The following is an 18,909-nucleotide window of genomic DNA, read 5'->3' as shown; positions in this document are numbered from 1 at the left end:
AAACATGTTTCTAATCGCGTCCTCTGACATTTCTTGCATATCAAAATATTCTTCTGAATGCCCTAATCAACCAGCAGAACTCTCATTCACAGAAGTAAAACACACACACAATCTACCAGAGCATTTCTCATTCACAACATTCAAACACGCAGGCACACACATACACACACACACACGCACACACGCACACACATACACACGCACACGCACACGCACACCCACCCACACACACACACACACACTCACATAACATATGCACAAGTTTTCCTTCACTTTTTCAAAGGAGATTTTTTACATAGAATACACAGGGTGACTTGTCTTACATTAATCTAAGCTCCGGAAACTCAATTATACCTGACATCCCAAATACACAGGACCTGCATCAAAGCGTCATCTGTCAGCATTTAATCTAGAACTGTAAATCCTCTTTAATTTCTTCCAGAGAGCAACATTCACAAACACAGCACAAAAGAGCGCCATAACTGTAGTACAAAACCTTGACTACATGGCAGTTCAGATTTCTTCCCTTTGTTTAAAAGATAAGATCTAACAACATTTGTGCCATAACAAGATTCAGCAGATTAAGTTTGAGTTTGGTGGGAAAAAAAAGAGGCCATCCTTAACTAGACGTCAGTACAGCAATGTGAGATGAATGCAATTTGGCAAAGGAAAAAAAAAAAAAGGAAAGACTGAGTCAAGGGCAACACTGCTGAAGTCAACTTGAGTCAACAAGGTTATGGTCCCATTAGGCTCACTACCCACTGTGACATATACGCAAGAGCTTCCCAGAGTCTTCTCATTTGGGTTACCTGGAATAGAACAGAACTCTGCTGCTATAATTCAAATCTGCCCGTCCAGCACATTTGATTCAACAGTAAATTCCAAACCAGAGAGATGACGTCCAGTCACTGAAACTACTTCAATCCAATTCTACATTCTGCATTTATCTACATTTACACATGCGTGTGCGAATATCCAGAAAATGCATTTAATCTGAAGTGTGAGGCAGTGGACAGGCATTTATAAGGCACAACCAGGTCATGTCATCAGAGGACACACATCTAATCCTGTAATTCCGCACTCAGGCAGGCTGATAACAAATCCAGTTTGGGTGCGGGAAATTTCCTGTTCTTTTTTTTTGTTTGTTTTTGTTTTTTCCTTTCTGTGCAATCCTACTCTTAAATTACTTAGAGAACACCCAGAAATAATAACAACGATAAAACGAAAAAAAGTGGACTTTGGCAGCCTGGAGTCCATCCCAGTGGGCAGTACATATCCCAGTGGGCAGCATTTGAAGTCTTTAGCCCGGCTCAGATCTAACAAACAAGCCCAACAAGACCCACACACGTTTGGTCGAACAGATTTTGACTCTCTGGGTTTGAGTTGAGCTGCCCCGTATCCCACAGATCTACAACATTCCAGCAGATATTGTAAAATCCATATCAAATTTACACTCAGTTCTGCTCCTCCGAAACAATTTCACTGACTATGACCTTCCACGATCCAGCTGGCCATCAGCCACACACATTTAACCAGGTACACCACACTGGTTTTGGGAGGTAAAAAAAAAAGAAGAAAAAGAGGGCCGACCTTACCTGCGTGACCTTCTCGGTGACATTGTGAGTGCGGTCGATAAGCTTGCAGGGGGCAATGATGTCCATTTCCCCCGCGGGGAGGGCAATCAGCGGGTCGGGTTTAAAGTCCACAAAGTTGAGCGTGATCTGAGGGATTTTGCTGATGGTGCGATAACGCATGAGATCCGAGTCTGAGGTAGAGTTTAAAATGTTGGATTTGTTGTTCACAGCACCTGTACAGAGGTACGGCTATTTCAGAGGACTTACAGAACATAAAACATATACATACATATACGTATATACATGTATACAGGCTCACACAGTCACTCTCTCTCTCACACACACACACATACACACACACATTCATGACGTATAAAGCCATGAGTTAAATAATTAATCAAATTAATGAATGAAAATCCATGTAAATCGCTATGTGATTTCAGCTGTCCAAATCAGGCAAGTACTGGACGATTAATGAATTAGATCTTGGAATGAACAACACTTCATTTGAATGGGAGCAAGTGATACGAATATGATATGAATACAAAAATGTAATATACACCCTGATGCTTGCTTAGTGGCTGGACCAAAAAAAAAAAAGTTCTTCATCATTAACCTTGTCACTGCTCCAGTGAAAGCGCTGTAGATCGTAAAACATCTCATTTTGTCCTGAGGGAAGAGCAGCTGGGCATGCTGACTGATGACAGTCGTTTTAAAATAGAAGCTGACTCAAGCCAATTAAAACATTAAATTGGGATCAGAGGTTTAATTGATATTCAACAACATGGGCCTGAAAATTTAGTCTTATGAAAAATAAAGTGAAATGTGGCCTAAAGCTGTAATTGGCCAGATAACAATAATAAAATATATTTTTTGCCCTACCAAAGGCTCCAATCAACCCAAATTTAGGAATATTTTGTGACTCACGCTCACTGTAATTGCATCATGAAAATGTACCGAAAAGCCAAATCAGTTTAGCGGGTTTGGGACTGAACAGCTTACAATCAGTTGGGGTTTTAGAGTGACAGCTGTCTGTTTCACAGAACGAGATGGCTTAGTGTGTAAAAATCAGCCCCATCACTGGATATCCATTAAATTTATTCCTTATTCATAACACAACAGAGCTACATTTTTATTTGCCCCAAAAACAGGCTTTTGTTAATCTTGTGTTTCTGGAAGCTGCCTCCATTGCAGATTGCACGGTTATTCTCATGCGTACTAAGGTGTCACACTAGCCTTCCTCAACCCAGTTATGACGGTGAGCACAGTTCGGTCAGCACCATCTGATCGGCCAGTAGAGTCATCGCTAACTCATTGGTGACCTAACACTGACCTGTGCTGCTGCTTGCGGGCCGCGTTCGGTACTTGCGGTCCCAGTCGGGCCTCATGGCCTCGATGTCATCGACAGAGGAGGCGCGTCGCATGCTGTGGAAACTCTCTCGTGAGCGGCTGTGCGTCAGGCTGCAGTTGGACACGGAGGCGTCCAGGTTAAGCCTTTGGGGGTGAGGAGACGACTGACACAGGGGCAATGTAGAGGGGTGAGGAGGTGCTACAGGGGGGGGTGTGGGGTCGCTGCCTAGGAGGTTACGCTGATCCTCCGGCCACAGCGAGGGGCTGGCTGATTGGTCCTGCTCGGGCAGGGGGAGGAGCTCGCCCAAGGCCAGCGACTCGTGGCTGTCACCGCGGGAACAGGCGGTACCGTGGGTGATGGTGGAGTGGCCGACCTCTGGGTCCTCCTGCAGAGACGCCTTACTGTTACTGAGGGAACGCAGGAGGGGGAGGCGCAGACGGATTCCACGTGCCCGAGCTGAGAGAGAGACAGACAGAGACAGAGAGAGAAACAGAAACAGAGAGAGAGAGACAGAGACAGAAACAGAGAGACAGAGAAAGAGGGAGAGAGAGAGAAACAGAGAGAGAGAAAGAGAGAGAGAGTGAGACAGAAACAAGGAGACAGAGAAAGAGAGAGAGAGAGAGAGAGAAACAGAGAGAGAGAAACAGAGAGAGAGAGAGTGAGACAGAAACAAGGAGACAGAGAAAGAGAGAGAGAGAGAGAGAGAGAGAGAGAGAGCGTATGATGCAGTTCAAGAGTACCCACAAGTTGTCTAAACAGTGACATGAATTCCTTCCATGTGATATCGAAGACCAGTTCTCCTAACATCATTAGCACATCTTAACACTGTTTATACGAGCAAAACAAATGACTTGGTCATGATAGTTTATCCCAGAAGGATATTTTAGATGTGGTCCAAGGTTTTAATAAGCATGAGCTCCTCAGTGCATGACAAGGCCATTGAAAGTAGCAAATAATTATATATTATGAGATTACACATGATTTTGGATGACACTGCTTGTCTGACACTCCACATGTGATTTTCTCTAATGTCATTATGGAGATACTGTGAAAATGAATAACACTGATATGATAGACATTTGTTTTTATGGATCTTTGTCCACAGAAGGAAACACAACAAGCATGGATGGGTCAGGATGGGTTTTGTCCATATTTAGCTTCCAGAAAAACATTTACGATGTTCATCGGTTTTTACGAGGGAGGTGTAGGGAAATGGAGGACAGGAGAGCAGTGAGTGGAAGATAAAAGGAGGAGGAGAGTTTTTTACATGAGGAGAGCCAGTGGAGAGGCAGTTTGTGATTGTGCTCCTGGTGGGCGTTGCACAGTTTGTCGTCGGACATGACCTCGAAGTTAAGGATGAACATGATCACCACGCCATCCTCATTTTTCACTGGAACCACGTCCACCTGACACAGGAAACACGAACCTGAGAGAGAAAGAGAGAGAGAGAGAGAGAGAGAGAAAGAGAGAGAGAGAGAGAGAGAGAGAGGAACAGCTATGTCAGTCATACTCAGTTCCAGGATAAGCCTAGATTTGCTGAGTCACCATTACAAATTTCAGTCTTTTTTTTCTCACAGAGAAGAATACACCCCACAGCATTATCAATGTACCCCCCCGTCTCTTTCCTCATTAGCACGTTAGCAGGACAGCTGCTGAGTGCCACTCTCGCACACATTGCCGTATCATTTCAGGGTCGACAGAGCTTCTTGTCTTACATAACCGTGTTTTCAACACACAGCATCATATTCACACACCACATCAGTAAAACCTGAGCCAAAGAAACAATCCAAACAGGACAAACCAATAATCTCCCTGAGCCTAGAACAAACATGTTTGAAAATAAACATAGTGTTCAGGGTTTATGCACAACTTCTGTTCCCCAGCATGTTAGATTGACAACCAGAGCACTGATCTGATATGTGTGTGTGTGTGTGTGTGTGTGTGTGTTTTACAGAAAAAAAGTCATAAACCAGTGTAAGTGAATATTGTGATTAAGCACAGTAAACGTCTCACAAACAAAATTATTTTACTGCTGAAGAAAAGCCCTTTAAAACACTGAAGGTTTTTAGAATAATATGTCGCATGCCATTTCCCAAACAGTCAAAATGGAAAACCACATCCACTGGCTACCCACACACACATTTTTATCCTCGAATTCAGCAGTGTGCTCTTTACAGGAATAAGTGAGTCACTAGCATACATTCATTCATGTGACTATAGGAAGATGAACGCATAACAACTCTTTTATTTTTTGAGAATATTTACACGATTAAAATTTAATTAAGTTTTTATCCAGCTGCTTGTTCTTAAAGAAGAAACAGAACCGTTTAAACATGAAAGGGATATATAAAAAAAACCCCACACATACACACACACACACACACGCACACCCACCAGTGGTAAGCATACTGAGTTTACCTAATTTAAGCTGAATGAGTCAGTCTCTGTGGTTCCTCTGCTGTCTGTAGTTACTAAATTAAACTCATCTTACGATCCCCACAGAACAATACAAACACACCAATGCAAATTTCATAGCCATTCTACACACCACAATCCACACAAGACACAACCCATATGATCATACATCGACTCTCTCTCTCTCTCTCTCTCTCTCTCTCTCTCTCTCTCTCTCTCTCTCTCTTTCTCTCTCTCTCCCCTCTCTCTCTCTCTTCCTCTCTCTCTCTCTCTCTCTCCTTCTCTCTCTCTCTCTCTCTCTCTCTCTCTCTCTCTCTTTCTTACCTTTATAAGTGAGTGAGACTGGGAGACAGTTTGACTGAGTGCTGGCAGTGTAGAAGCTCCAGCCACATTGACTGATAGTGATTTATTTACATGAATGAACAGAGAAAGAGAGAGTGAAAAAACAGAGAGAGATGGAGAGAGAGGGGCTTGCTGGAGATTGGCCCAGTACATAATCCCGGCCGTGGCAGAACCCATGGGAAACGACACATGGATTACAGGTCCCCTAACACCATCTGGCTCTCACTGTGTGTGTGTGTGTGTGTGTGTGTGTGTGTGTGTGTGTGTGTGTGTGTGTGTGCGTGTGTGTGTTTGCGTGTATGTACTACAAAGAGAGCACACGCATACATTCCTTTTTTTTTGAGGTCAATCAGAAAACATCGGCACGAAGCCAACAAAAACTCGAACGCTCGATCCAGTCTGTTCACATTAGTGACTATCCAGGCTGTAAAACCTATAACGTAACATGCCTTCTCTCCCAGGGCAGGTGCATACCTTTAATCTCCCTCTACATTACCCGATGACGATCACATCTCAATGCATCAGTAATAATAATACGTTTTCCAATAATACAAGTCCAATTTTAAAAGTGTATCCTACATTCTGTCATGCCTGTATTAGACTGAGCCGAGATGCATTTGTCAAATCCCAAAGCACAAAGTGCATGTGTGGGAGATTAGACAGGGGCTGATATGAGACGATGAGTCTGTGGCTTTATGATCAGGGCAGTCAGACTGAATGTCCATTGAAAAAGGTGCTAAATGGAGTTGTTTATTGTTTATTATTAGTGAGGTGAATCAGTGGGGAAAACCAGCCTCAGCTCCTTCAAAGTATAATATAAGGCATTTCTGTATGTTTATTTGTTTGTTTACTGATTGAATGCAAACAAGGGCATTTGCTTCTCTTAGCTCGGATTTGTAAAAAATATGATTTTTAAGTTTGATTTTGGATGGCTGTCGTGCTGTTAGGCATAAGTTGGAGTTTTAAGGTCAAGTATTGAAGTAGAAGGTCTGTGTGTAAGTGTGTGTGTGTGTGTGTGTGTGTGTGTGGGTGTGTATGTGTGTGTGTGTGTGTCTGTCTGTCTGTCTGTCTGTGCATGTTTGTGAATACAGTGCGGGTGTGTGTGTGTGTTACAGTTTGAAGTAGATTCTGATGTCGGCTTAATATATTGTCATCAGTAAGACAGAAAGCTGCTGGGTAAACAAAGTTCAGACAACAAAGGTACTGAGTTGTTGAGAGTCTCTCCCTAACAGACATATTAATCCATGAGGTGTATTCTTCTCTCTCTCTCTCTCTCTCTCTCTCTCTCTCTCTCTCTCTCTATTTATATATATAGATATAGATATATTATATACCCTTCACTACCACAGATAGTACACACACACACACACACACACACACACACACTGATAAGGATTATAAAGCCAGAGGGAGTGGAGATTTGACTTCAATTCATTATGTGTTCTCTTCCCTCCCACTCCACTTAAAAAGACTAATCCAGCCCAAGATTCGTTTTGTATTGTCAATCCACTGGAAAACTCTTACAGGTCTGTCCCTGTATTTGGAACATCTGAGGTCAAACCCCTCTGGCCTCTCTTACGCTTCTCGTTCCAGTCGCACATTTACAACTGCACGTGTCAGATCAGAAAGGGCTTCTGGCCACACCGCTGTGGCCAAATTTCTAACAGATGTGATGTTAATGGACAAATCTGCACTTAGACCTCATGTTCCCGCAGAATTTTCAGAACAAACTTCCCATTCCGTACCAGCGAGTCTGTATGCCCTAGATGTGTTGGGTTTTGTTATTACTTATTTTGGGGGAGATTTTTGGTGTCTGGATCACAGAGGATAAGCTGTGTTAAGAACACAAAGGCCCAGTTTGGTCGGGACTCGGTCTTTCGTGAATATTTGTTAAAAAAAGTTCCAAACATCATATCTTTGAATGGAAGGAGATACAATACATTATAGCAAGAAATATTTTATTATTGATCAGACCTGCAATACGTGCTTCAGTAGAATATTGCAGCTGAATATCTTTGCTCTTTGAATCACTGAAAGTTGTTGCACTGACTGAAAGTCTATACCAGCATTTTTAATGAACATATTCATCTCTAAATGCCTAGAATAGCTTCCCCAGGAACAGATGCATTTTTTTCAGTTCTTCTGTTGTGCTCAATGGTCTTTGTCGCAGTGCATGCCGATGCCACTTAAATAGAAACAGTCACTCCTTTAGTGCCCTGCTACCTCTCATGTCATAACCTTACAAATAATGTAAACAAATGTGTAACTACATAGATGGAAAGACACATTTTCATGATATTTGTGAACATGTTTCTCTTACTGATTCCAGTCCCCTCCTTCCTGTTTCCCTCCCTTTTTTTACCCCTTTTTGTAAACCTGGTGTCCCCATTAGTACTGTGTGTGTGGGGGGGGGGGATTAAATTCACTTAGTTTAAAATCTCTAGAGGAAAATCATCTGGGCTGAAGAGGTTCAACCGAAAAAAAAAAAAAAAAGTTGAGATGACAACACCGTGCTTATGACAACACAGCCTGACAAAAGTTAATCTGTCAAACTGACAATCAACCTCCATGCAGCACGCTCAACCTTTGATCCCTCCAACGTTCCCTGTCCCTAGTCCTACAGGGTCTTAAAGTTTTCTCGGGAAGATGATGATGATGATGATGATGATGATGATGATGATGTCTGTGTTTCTGTCTGAGTCTTGGAGCTGGTTTAAGACAGAAGCTGAATTAATCCAGACACATCTTATCAAAGCTTAGCGCAGATGAAAGTGGATTTGACATTGGTAAACATGGCTCTGATCGTCCTAACCTAACCTCCAGGCTACAGGAAATGGTCCCGCCTCCTTTGTGTCTAAGTGACCGGTACCGGATCGGGATTAGGATTTGTCTTGTAATCTATGGTAGGAGCAAAAGGATTTAAAGAAACCAGATTAAATCAGGCATCCTTTATCAATCCTTTCATATTCAAATGTGAGTGTATAGAATTATCTAAAGTGTGTAATGTGGGCATGTCTGTGTCTGCCGAAGGTTAATGGTGAGGTGGATGGTGATATAAACCTTGAGTGTTTTGCACGTTCAAGTTTCAAGAGTCTATAAGAAAGCTTCAAAATTCTACTGACGAAAGAAATGTAGAAATTCAACATACAATCTTCTATCAACACTTCTGTGTTTAAGCTCTGATAAAGATGGCAGGCTGATGAATGTCATACCACCTTCTTTTGGATTCACCACTCCATTTCATTATGCTGTGAGAGTGACGTCTGTATGAACAACATGTATTCCTTTTTTTGGGGGCGGGGGGGGGGGGGGGGTCTTGGGTATTTATGAAGTTTCCAGATGGAGAAACCATGACAAAACAACAAAAACTGAGGTTTTCAGAAGAGAGAGGATGCTGGACACAGTTGTTCTATACTGTGTGCTTTTTGTCATTGGTCCAATAAACACTACGGACTGACCCACTTTTGACATGGGTGGCCACTGGGGTCACACTGCTGTGAAAACCATGTAACTGTGCTGCACTGTTAAGACTTTTAGGGCTCTATTTTAGCGAACTAAGCGCACGGTCTAAAGCGCATGGCGTAAATGTATTTAGGGCATGTCCAAATCCACTTATGCTAGTTTAACAGTGGATCATTTGAGCGCAAAGTAAGGCGCAAGGGGTTGTGCTTAGTCTCTTAATTAATCATAGATGTGTTTTTGGCATAACATGCAATAAACCAATCAGAGTGTCCGCTCCCATTGCCTTTAAAAGGCACCTATGCTGGCACTTTCACGGTTTGCTATCACAACGGCGGACTTAGCACCTGGATGAAAAGAGGGATTCGCCGATTCGCTGCCTCCACCGTCTCCAAATCCTCTGTCCACTCAGGTACTCCATTTTTCAGTGAAACAACTGCAACCTAACTTTAGACCCAGTTTTTGTTGGCTTTAGTGCTTTCAGTTGCATTCAAAATAGCAATGCGCCAGCAATGCGCCTGGCCACACCTCATTTTAAGACCAAGTGCGCAGATGGACACAAGTTACTTTGCTATCTAAACAATGTGGGCGCTGGACAGGAAAATGTGTCGGTCTGAAACTAGCAAACACACTTGCGATTTGGTTTGTGCTGCGTTGTGCCGGGTGTAAGATAGAGCCCTTAGGTTTCAAGGTGACATGTCGCCCTCTAGTGGCAAATTCCCTTCAGTGCACAAAAAAGAGAGATTGACTGTGGTTTAAGTCAAGGAGAGAAGGGATAAAGAAATGATAGCACAGCAGAAGCTGCCTTTTTTATGAAACGTACATGTATCACTAATAAAACTTAAAGCCAGAAGTCACAGTTTATATAACATTTTATATTAAATTGTCTCTGAAAACATAAAACTGACAACTCAGAAACAGAGCATATTGTTAACGCCTAGTCAGCAAGATTTTAACTTTGTGAAAAAACCCTCATAAGCAGAATAGTGCTGACACACACTTTTACTGCTGATACAAAGTCCTTGTCATGTTCTGAAACTCCACATTGCTATAGTGAATAACTCTCAAGAACAAACTTTATACTGCAAGCATCCATCAACGTAATGTTCACTCCGTCATTTTGAATCATGGGATATGGCAACATAATCGGGACACATTTCTGCCACATTGACACTTTTCAATGTCATTCTCATCCCCGTAAACCAAGATGGATGATCCAAGGGCAAAGGGGCAAACGCTGAGGGCACAACATGAGATCTGTTCATCTCAGCTAACTATATATCTGTGTCTGACAACCATGGACTAATACTAATACTAATACTAATACTGATATCAATACTAATTATGACGTCCTGCCACCACCACTACTACTACTTATAATAATAATTTATCAAACAAAAAGATACAAAAGTCTTTAGAAAGGGGAAGGATAAAAGAGGGTAGATGGCTGTAAAGTCTGAATAGTAGAGATGCTAAAATAACGGTAAAGGCACAACATAGTCATATGAAAAGAAACAGATAAAAAAAAATCACAATCCATGACAGAAAAAAAAACATTAAACTACCAAATTACCGTGATAAAATAATGATGATACAATAAGCTAATAAATTAATGTTTTCAGTAACTGTTTGGAGAATCCGTTATTTTATCTGGAAGAAGGCTATTCCAGACTATTCCAGGAGCTCTGGAATAATACAGACCCATTTACAGCTGACCTTTGACACTATCCTGCCTGTAAACTTGTCCAAGGTAAACACAGAAATCTCCTCAGAGCCTCTACTGCAGAGAGGTGAGAGATCTGTTGGTCCAAAATCAATTTTGTCTAAAAAAAGGATTCAGTGCCTCAGACAGATGGAGAAAAACATCATTCACAGCCTCACAGATCAGGCATCTTTTCACCTGAGGTTCTTTCCGTTGAAGATAGTGTTGAAGACAGTGGAGACTTCTATGTACATTTAAGCCACGCGTTTCACAGACAAGCTTGTCAGATGTTCTCTGAAAGGCATTAACTTTGACATGTCAGATAGAAGAGTGTCCACAGGTCAGACTGCCATTGGGAAGGTTCTGATCCAGTGACGCTGACACTCACAGTTTAGGTCTGTGTACTCTACAGGAGGTGGTGCCAGTTGGTTGCAGGAGTAGGGGAGGAGCACTCACTTCTCCTCCTCCTTATGTACTTCTCAGCTGTGACCTTTTGCCAGAGGCTAAAGCAGGAGATGTGGAGTTGGAGTCCTGTGGAGCACAGGGGCAGGAGAGGGGAGGAGCATGGAGTGGGGGAAAGATGAGGGAAGAGTGCTCAGACAGGGTTAAGAAGACAGGATGAGTAAAGGTGAGGAGGAGGAGGAGGAGAAGAGAGAATATAATACACAGAGATGGGGGAGCAGGGGAGAACTCCAGAGAAAGGCTCAGAGACCCAGAACAGTTTGACATTGTTAGCTCTGTGTGTGAGTGTGTGTGTGTGTGTGTGTGTGTGTGTGTGTGCGCGCGTGTGTGTGTGTGTGTGAGACCAAGGGAGAGAGAGAGCAGTTTGACATTGTTAGCTCTGTGTGTGTGTGTGTGTGTGTGTGTGTATGTGTGTGTGTGTGTGTGTGTGTGTGTGTGTGTGTGTGTGTGTGTGTGAGACCGGGGAGAGAGAGAGATTCATCTGCCTGCCTCTCCAAGGGCTATATCAGACTGAAACAGGGACTAAAAGACACAGGAAACGGCCTTTGTACTTACTGCCAGCTGACAGAAGAACATTCCAGAATCTCTACATATACCTCTGCAATTATACACACAGAAATGACACTTATGAGGTTAGTGATGAGACATATGACTAAGCACTGCAAAATCATCTAAAGGTGATATGACTCACTGATTCATAAACCAAAAGAGTTTCTGTTTATAGATTTTCTCATATTTAACCTAGTAAAAGGCCAGAAATCAAGAATCATGAACATGTTCAAGTCAATATTTTCCATTTGTGTGGGTATTATGGTTATGATATTTACGCCATCTTCATAAAGCAGGTGAATTAGCTGAGATGAGATACTAAATTAACGAATGACAGTAAAAAACTCTGAGACATTAAACCTTTCACCTGACACCATCACCTATACAAATATGTACAAATAACCTCAGAGTTACAAACATGCAAACCTATTTTTATGTGATACTGATCCTCTGTGTGGCTATTAATCCTTAAGTTAGATTTACTCCCATAGGCTCAATAATCCATACGAACTCAATTAACATCCAATACTAATTATAATAACAGCTACAACAGCAGTACATCAGCAGCAACAGAAAAATGAATTATAAATTACAGATTTTAGAAATGGATTTCAGCTCTTAAATGAATACACACAGAGTCTGTAAAACACAGTGAATCAGCACTTTGACTCAGTCAAACTGATGGGACAGCAGGATGAAAGTTAACTCCAAACATATCTCAACTTAATGCTGGCTGACAGTTTATGCAAACACAGGATGGTGTTCCCCACTAGAGGGCGCAGCTAAACTATGTGAGGAGAGTGTTAACTCATTAATGCCACTGTGCTGCATGTTAACATCAGGAATTCTTCCTGACTTGCTACACACTAACAGTGCTAAAAAACTTACAAATATCAAACTGATATGATCAAAATAAAATTCAGGCTTTAATAATGCCGTAAATGCACTATGTTATGGAATATGGAATAGTAAAAAATGGAAGGAAATGACGTCAACATGTAGAAAGATAATCAATACATGGTTCAAAACACCAAATGTCTCTGGACAGGACCCGGCAGCACCAGCACCAGCAGCACAAAGACACAGAGCCCTGCTCTTACGCTGCGTAATGGGAATGTGAAGGAGTGACATCCCTCTCTCTCTCTCTCTCTCTGTCGCTCTGTGTGTGTACATGTAAGTCTGAGTGTGTGTGTGTGTGTGTGTGTGTGTGTGTGTGTGTGTGAAGGAGAAGCAGTGAGACAGTCAGATCTGCATACAGAGGGGAGGGAGAGGGGGTGAATGTGGGTACCAGCTGTCCTCTGGTCAGGAGAGAGACAGAGTGCCTCTGTATCAGCGCCAACACACACACGCATGCACACGCACGCACGCACGCGCGCACACACACACACACACACACACACGCACACACACACACACATGCACACTGGCATGCACACACACATACACACATCTTCCAACATTCACCGCTCCAACACTCTAAAGTATTCTGTCTAATCTGAAGTTGGTTTACTCCCAGTAGCCTGGTGCAGAAGGACATTTGAGTGAGTTCCCATAAATCAGCATTGTGTATTTAAATCAGAGTCAAATCAGAGGCAAAGTGGGGCTCTGTAGGTTGCGTGTGATTGGTTGGAGGAGATGAGTCACAGAGTTTACCCTTGCCTGTTGATTGATGAGGAGTTGAGAGACAGAGGAAGTTGATGGATGCACTGTGAGGAAGCTTGAGGTCCATGCCAACTCTCCTGTCTTTTTTTTGTTTTTTTTTTGTTTTTTTTATCAGTCTCCATCTCTCTCTCTGTCTGTCTGTCTGTCTGTCTCTCTCCCCCTTTCTCTCTTTCTCTTTCTCTCACTGCTCTCTTTCTTTTCTACCAGTAGGCTTTGCTTACATTCTTTCCACCTCCCTCTCCCTCAGTAAGACTCAGTGAGAGTGTCTCTTAGTCAAGGCCATGCTAAAGCTACATTACCCTCTCTGGATTTGGTACAGCTACAGCACTCTACCCCAGTGCTGTTGTGTTGAGACTGTGAGAGCAAACAGTGGCCTCAACTTTGACAAATCTTGACTTGTTTTCTGGTCTTCAGCAAAGACCTCCGAGTCATACCTGTTCTCTCTCTTTCTCTCTCTCTCTCTCTTTCACACACACACACACACAGAGTTTTATTCTCAATTATCTACTTCAGTGTGGGTCATGAATGGGTATTCTGGATAAATGGAGACATAAACATAAATGTTCCAATTAACATGGAGAGAACTAATTGTGATTCATCACTGAAAAAATCTAGGCACATTTGTGGGCAAATACTGACTGAAGAATGACTATCTCTCTCTCTCTTTCTCTCTCTCTCTCTCACACACACACACTCACACACACACACGCGCACGCACACACACACACACAGATCATAATTACATGATACACCTGCACAGATGGAGAGCACAGGCATTGTGTGTGTGTGTGTGTATGTCACAGAGTGCTGTTGAGTTTGAGTGACAGACAGGTCAGGTTCCATGTCCCTGGCACTATTATTAACACATTACCTGTCACTGAGAGAGATTATGTGTCAGAAAAACCATGGCAGTTCAGCAGGCCGGTTAAGGTCAAAGAGCTTTGACAGTTTAACAGCCTTTTTACGCTTTAGAAAGAAAGAAAGAAAGAAAGAAAGACTCGGAGAAAAATTAGACCTTTGTTTTAGCTCTCCAGACATGACTGAGAAAATAACCATGCTGTCATCTAATGTACAGTAAAGATAAAGTGTATCAAAGTCTTATGTGCATATAAGGACCATTATAAAACATATTACCATGTAAGCCCTCTGGTTTAAATGAACACTCTCAACAGTCACTTTTTAAAACATATCTTTAAATCATTTTCATCTCATTTGACACTAATTGAAGCTTCATCTCAGGCTGCTTTCCTGAGAAAAATCTGGATGCTCTCATTAAAGTCCTGCTGGAGGAATGCAGACAGACAGAGAGAGAGCGAAGACCATTAAAGTCCAGCTTCCCCACTGCTGGCTAATTGAGCCTTCTTTTGTGCCCATTGTGAGTGGCACCACAGCCTCTGTTATTATCTTTGTTGAAATGCCATTTCTGTTTTTTGTACCTGTTTTTTGGTTTTTGTTTGTTACTTTAGTTTTTCTTTTGTTGTTAGACAAGTTGCCAGTTGTTGCTAAAGCTAAAAAGCCAATAAAACAGAGAAGTGGTTTATTTTTTCACCTTAATGTACAATCTTTGTAGCATAACATACTGACAGCTTGGCACTAGAAGTTATCATTTTGTTTATTGTTTGTCACATTTTAGGCAACACAGCATCACACAGGAATCAGTAGTCTTCTGAAAATGACTCATGCCAAATTCCTTGTACCTTTATAATGCATCAAACCACCGCACCCAAAGTGTAACTGTACTAATATTTACATAATCATGATATTCCGTCCTATTACACACTTAAACACAACCCTAAAGCAAAATAAAAAACATACTATTTGCATATGCTACTATACTAGCAAACCGCTCATACTGACAGATATTTTGCCCATTCATTCATCAGTTTTGTTGCGTAACATCTGTCCCAGGGGCTGCTGGGAAAGCCTCCCCTGGAACAGTGAGATGAGGTTCATTTCCTAGGGCTAACGGCTGTGATTTAGGATTCTGATCTGTCCGTCTCAGGCAAACGCACATTCCTCCCTTTGCTGTGTGTTTACACAGATGAAGAGGAATGCACTCTTCCTCCATTAAAGATTTCTCTGTCAAATAAACTCAATTGCCTGAAAAGAATGAGAGAAATATACGCTGAGAGGAGGAGGTGGAATGTGGGTGCATTTTTGGAATCTGGACATCTGGAGAGAGAGAGGGAGAGAGAGAGAGAGAGAGAGAGAGAGAGAGAGGGGGAAAGAGAGAGAGAGAGAGAGAGAGAGAAGGGAGAGAGAGAGAGAGAGAGAGAGGGCCATTTGATGGTCAATGAGTATGAACAAATATGTGAAGATTATGGAATTTAGAGTTTATGCTCTTATGGGCCCCCCCTCCCACACTCCCTCCACACACACACACACACACACACACACACACACACACCCCTTCTCCATTTCTCTCCACCCAAACTTATTTTATTACCATCCCTATCTTTGAGATGCTTATAGTTTGCTGTTTAATCAGAACGTGGCAGGGGTCGCGGGTGAAGCTAAGCCACGCATGGTGAAACTTACTGACGGGCTTACTTTCAGGAAGCATTGAACAGAAGCAATCAGAGGTCCTGCTCAGACTCTCTGGGTTCCTTCCTGCCTCCAGATTCTTTATCACTGAATGGGCTGCATCCTGCCCCGGATATAATTGTGTCCAATTACCCAGTCACTTGTCTGCCCTGCGCGTCTGCCAACCCACACTCAGGCTTTCTTCTCCAGCATGTCCAGCAGACACATGGCCTCCTGCCACCAGATCTCCAATAATGCTATCCAGTGGATTAAAGGCTCCAGTGTGTGCAGGTATGTTGGATGAGGCCGAGCTCTGTGTTGTAAAGCCCAAAGACTGTACACAGAGGTCAATGAGACCCTTCAGTGTGAGATGCTGAGTGCGTGAGATGCTTCAGCGTGGGACTTAGGAGTTGGCCTCTTCTCTTTTGTCGCTGTTGTTTTAATATGTGTTCTCTGCTGTGGCTACAGTGGCTTTTAGCATGGAAGGAGGATATAGAGAAGGACACTAGGCAATTTACAGTGGGAGGAGGGGGGATGCCATACCCCTTGTTAGCAAAATGGCCAAAATGCATCCCTCTTGTTAACCTGCCATCCTCCTATATATACGCTATAGAGTAGTGTCAGTGACCATTGGCCCATCCCCCCTGTTAAAAAATAACAAATCACCCACTGCAGATGGATGTAGACGGTGCAATGTGTTCGTATGTGCAGTGAGTGAGAATTAAGATACCACTGTGGAACAAATAGAATTTGTGTAATACCTCAGAATGGAAAACATATGTAAATAACCCATGGACACATGTTCTCAAAAAACAGGACTACTCATCCATACTACTCTGCCAGACAGGGTGTGTGTGTGTGTGTGTGTGTGTGTGTGTGTGTTTGTGTGTGTGTGGTGTGTTTGCGTGGGTGTGTGTGGGTGTGTGTGCAAGTGTGTGTGAAACACACACACACAATAAAAGGTAAATAGAGAGAGAGAGAGAGAGAGAGAGAGAGAGAGAGAGAGAGAGAGAGAAAGAGAAAGAGAGAGAGGGGAGAGAGGGAGGGAGGGTGAGAGAGAGAGAAAGAGAGAGAGAGGGAGTGAAGTAACTGGTACTAAGGAAGGAGACCAAGTGGTGTGCTTGGCAAGGCCTCAAACAGTCCAATTTGCCTCAAACAGTCCAATAACAACCTCTGATTACTCTGTGCCTGAAAATACAATCTATGACTTAGAATCACTCAATTACCAAGTACACATGGAAATGTAATTATAAACTGAATTATGCATTAAAACCCGAAAGAGATTCAATGACAGAAAAAAGGAACATTGGCAAAATGATCTTCCTGAAGAGGACAGTTTTAACTCAGCTCAGCGAAATACTGAATATTTCTTATCAAATACGCTTCTCTCACGTGAGATCAGCTGGATGTGGTGTGCGGGCTGTCCAGAGCTGCCATCGGACAAAAGCAGCCGTGTGCTGATAAATGTTTCAGTCGGCTGGCTCAGGTTGCGGATGTGTTGTGTAAGAGCCTGATAACCCATTCTCCTGAGAGTGGTGGTCTCCTGTAGTCCAACAGTCCTGATCTGTGAAAATGATTAGCACAGAAAGAGCCCTGCTAACAACAAAAGAGCAGGGCCGGACACACAGAGAGATGGAGAGAGGGAGAGATGGAGAGAGGGAGAGAGGGTGGGATGGATAATGCTCACCCAGTCACTCAGCTGACAGGCACAGAGTGAAAAAAGGATGCTGTGTTTCTGATTAAAAACAAACAAAAAAGCTCTGGGCTTTCATAAATTATTTGTGAATGAGTTGACTTCAAGGCTTTTTTTTCTCTGTTAGCTTGTTTTTTCCTCATTTGTGGAAAGTGATCTAAAACAATAAGATTCCTGTCATCAGCATCAGGGACTATTGATAACTCTCTTCACCTGTTACCTGTCCCTTCATTCTTCACGCGTTCTTCCTCATATTCTATTCATATTTATTACAGTAGCCGTCTCACTCAGGGACAGAGGGCTCAGATGTGAGATGAGCAAGAGGCAGTTGAAGGACAGAGATTCTCTCTCTCAGGTTACAGGCTATATAAAGAATAGTTCCTCACTTTTCCCAGACTGGGACCATGTCTCAGTCAACAGAACTGACTATGAGCAAAGACCCTGAATGTGTTTACTTTTGTGCGTCTCCAAAACATGAACTGCCTGGGGTTGAGACCAGCCTTCTACGGGCTTTGCATGATTAAAGTGTGTGTGTGTGTGTGTCTGTGCACATATGTGTGTGTGATGCCTGTGTTTTTAGGTATTAGTGAACAGAGGCAGAGAGAAAGAGAGAGAGAGAGAGAGAGAGAGAGAAAGAAATGGCGAGGGCGTATGTGTGAATGTTTGTGTTTCTTTAGCCAAGGAAAGCACCTAGCCCAGTAATGGATCTGATATATAATGCTGTCATCGAGACCAGGCCCACTGCTCCAATTAGTCAAACTGCCTGACTCTCTGGTGCTTATTACCCCAGCCACTGACAGCTGCCACGGCACCAGGGACCCGGGCTTCCTGTCCAATGTTTACCCTCCGTCTCACTGTGGAGACTCGGGAGGACAGTACTGATTGAGGTACCAAGCAGAAGAGAGACCACAGGTCCATGAGTGGGCAAGGCAGGCCCATCCCTTACAATCACTGATCTTTATAGACATGGATAGTTTATAAGAACTTGTCTGGAAGAGCTGGTTGGATAGACTGCTGTTTGGGAGATCTGAGCTTTGAGATTTATCATACCACAAGTTTGATTGATGAGGCTTGAACCAACCAAGTTAGCAACAAAGTGAAAGACCAGAGAGAAAGAGAAGGGGAAAAAAAACTTCTGTGCAAAAGAAGTAGCCACTTCTCTTTAGTTCTTTCCATC

At 42.8% G+C, this 18,909-nt stretch overlaps 1 protein-coding gene across 1 annotated transcript in view; it reads right to left on the bottom strand.

Moving 5' to 3' along the window:
* The window catches only part of kcnh2b (potassium voltage-gated channel, subfamily H (eag-related), member 2b), a 151,690-nt gene that overhangs the window by 67,600 nt on the left and 65,181 nt on the right, over nt 1–18,909 (bottom strand). Inside the window, exons 3-5 of the mRNA XM_030767508.1 lie at nt 4,193–4,351; nt 2,908–3,381; nt 1,596–1,807 (exon numbers count right to left, since the gene is read on the bottom strand). Of these exons, the coding sequence (XP_030623368.1) occupies nt 1,596–1,807; nt 2,908–3,381; nt 4,193–4,351 (845 nt within the window). The remainder of the gene's footprint in view (nt 1–1,595; nt 1,808–2,907; nt 3,382–4,192; nt 4,352–18,909) is intronic.

Source organism: Chanos chanos, chromosome 3 (assembly GCF_902362185.1).
Source record: "Chanos chanos chromosome 3, fChaCha1.1, whole genome shotgun sequence".
Taxonomy (NCBI): Eukaryota; Metazoa; Chordata; class Actinopteri; order Gonorynchiformes; family Chanidae; genus Chanos; species Chanos chanos.
This window is presented reverse-complemented; position numbering and strand designations above follow the sequence as displayed.